This window comes from Buceros rhinoceros, unplaced genomic scaffold, assembly GCF_000710305.1.
Source record: "Buceros rhinoceros silvestris isolate BGI_N320 unplaced genomic scaffold, ASM71030v1 scaffold28743, whole genome shotgun sequence".
NCBI lineage: Eukaryota > Metazoa > Chordata > Aves > Bucerotiformes > Bucerotidae > Buceros > Buceros rhinoceros.
The window spans coordinates 32,883-34,908 of record NW_010402316.1 but is presented as its reverse complement, the minus strand read 5'-3'; the positions used below and the strand labels follow the sequence as shown (position 1 = coordinate 34,908).

The 2,026-nt window shown below is 49.8% G+C and overlaps 1 protein-coding gene across 1 annotated transcript in view; it reads left to right on the top strand.

The window, feature by feature from the left end:
- MFN1 (mitofusin 1) overlaps positions 1–2,026 on the top strand; it is a 23,569-nt gene extending 21,543 nt beyond the window's left edge. The window contains exons 16-17 of the mRNA XM_010132608.1: positions 818–952; positions 1,811–2,026. Coding sequence (XP_010130910.1) covers positions 818–952; positions 1,811–1,880 — 205 coding nt within the window. The 3' untranslated portion in view covers positions 1,881–2,026. The remainder of the gene's footprint in view (positions 1–817; positions 953–1,810) is intronic.

Below are 2,026 nucleotides of genomic sequence, written 5' to 3'. Positions count from 1 at the left end.
GAAATGGTTTGTTTTGATCAAATTACTGTTTCAGAAGATGAGGCCTGCTAAATGAGACCTCTAAGCAGCAGGGTGCAGAACACCTCTCCTGTGTAGCCCAGGGAGTACTTAACTAATACAGAGTTCAGCTTCAGCAGAGGAGAGACTCATCCCCGTGTCCAGCAGCTGTGTGTCTCTGTGAGGACATGGACGAGCTGGACTCAAACCAAGGCTCCAGAGAGGTGAAGTAGAGAGGAGAGGGGACATCTACGGGACAGCCCAGTGGCTGGCCCAGGCTCTGCTGCGGGACGGCCCGGTGGCGGGCCCAGGGTGGTAACTGGGGTTGTTTTCTTTGTGTAAGGAGGAGTCCTGGAACTCAGCACTTGGCTGAGAAGGCAAGGAGGATCAGGTGCCTCAAGCAGGCCCAGGGCACTCCTCACCTGCAAAGCGCCCATGTTCCCCTGAGCAGAGTGCTCAGGAGGCACGGGGCGCTGCACAGGGGAGCTGCATGGAGGGCGCCGGCTGCTCCAGCCCATGAGGCCGCCAGAGGCCCTGTCTCAGACTTGTACCTGTTGATGCTCAATCAAAAATTGCCAGACGTGATGTTGGCATAGATGAAGGTGCATTCTGTATGCTTAAGGTTCCTTTTTTAATTTTAAAAATACGCAGTTCTCCTGCTTTCTTCTATTCTGTAATCCTTTAATAGCTGGAGACTTTGATTGCTCTGTTCTACTGCACACTGCAATGCCATCTGATTTTTATTTATTTTTCTTCTCAGTTTCTTTTTTTGTAGCAGAGACTTCTGTAAACCATGATTACAAACTTGTTTTCCCTTTAGGGAGATGGCCACTACCTTTGCTCGGCTCTGTCAGCAGGTGGATATTACCCAGAAGAACCTGGAGACAGAAATTGCCAGGCTGTCCAAAGAAATCGATCAGCTGGAGAACATACAGAGCAACTCCAAGCAGCTCAGGTGAGTCTGGGTGTGACTGGACACGAGCAAATTCAGTGAGGTTGGTGCTTGCTGTTACTTTCCAGTTGAAATGAGGTAGGCAGGGGTGCAGAACTATTCCCTGTAATACCTGTTTGCTTTGCTTGTAACCCCGCCGCTCTGCTTAAGTAAAATAAATGCATGTTTTCACCTCAGAGAATGAGCAAAGCTCCAAAAATATTTTTTCCTGGATTGTCCTTACCTTTGTCTCGCTGTATTGTATGGGAGAGATGGCTTCCTGGAGGCTATCCATCTTCTGTAGGTAAATTAGAGTGGCACCTTCCGTGCAGTATTGTTTTTCCCATAGTACAAGCAGTAGGTGTTTACAGTAGAGGAACCTCCAGCAGTTGGTGGTGTAGGGACTCGGGAGCAGACTCAGCCTTAGTTTCATCCAACTTTTCCCCCTGCTCTAACCTGCCCTGGCCGTAGGCTGCCTCTTGGCCTTGGGCATTCAGGACCACAGTCAGATGAGGGTCTGGCCCCACAGCGTGCACCCCGTGGCATGGCATGCCCCAAGAATGGCCTGTGTGAGAGACCCTGCTGGATGCCCTCCAGGCAGTGGCACAACCTTTCCCAAGTTAAACACTGGGTAAGTCAGTCCTGGATGGAGCTGGCACAGCCTGCGGGCAAGAGGAAACACGGGGCAGAAGCTGGCAGCCATCTGCTGCCTGGCCAGATCCTGCACTCCAACCTCCGGAGCTCTGACTAGGGCACATGGTCTGGTGATATTCGTGCTGTGGGTTTCAGGACAGTGACAGAAATGAAACTCTGGTGTCACTTCTGCCTTTGTGGGGATGTTCCTGCACCAAAGTAAAGCCATTGCTTTTGTTTGCTTTACAGAAATAAAGCCATTCACCTTGAGAATGAACTAGATCGCTTCACAAAGCACTTCCTGCAGAAGGGTAAATAGAACATGGCTGCTCACCTTCCCGGTGATCCTTTGTAGGACAAAGTAGAGATGTTACAGATGGTACTTCTCCTCTGTGGAGTCACATGAAATGATTCATATTTTAAATGTCATTTTGATTACTCTCGTTTGTTAATTATCGTACAGCT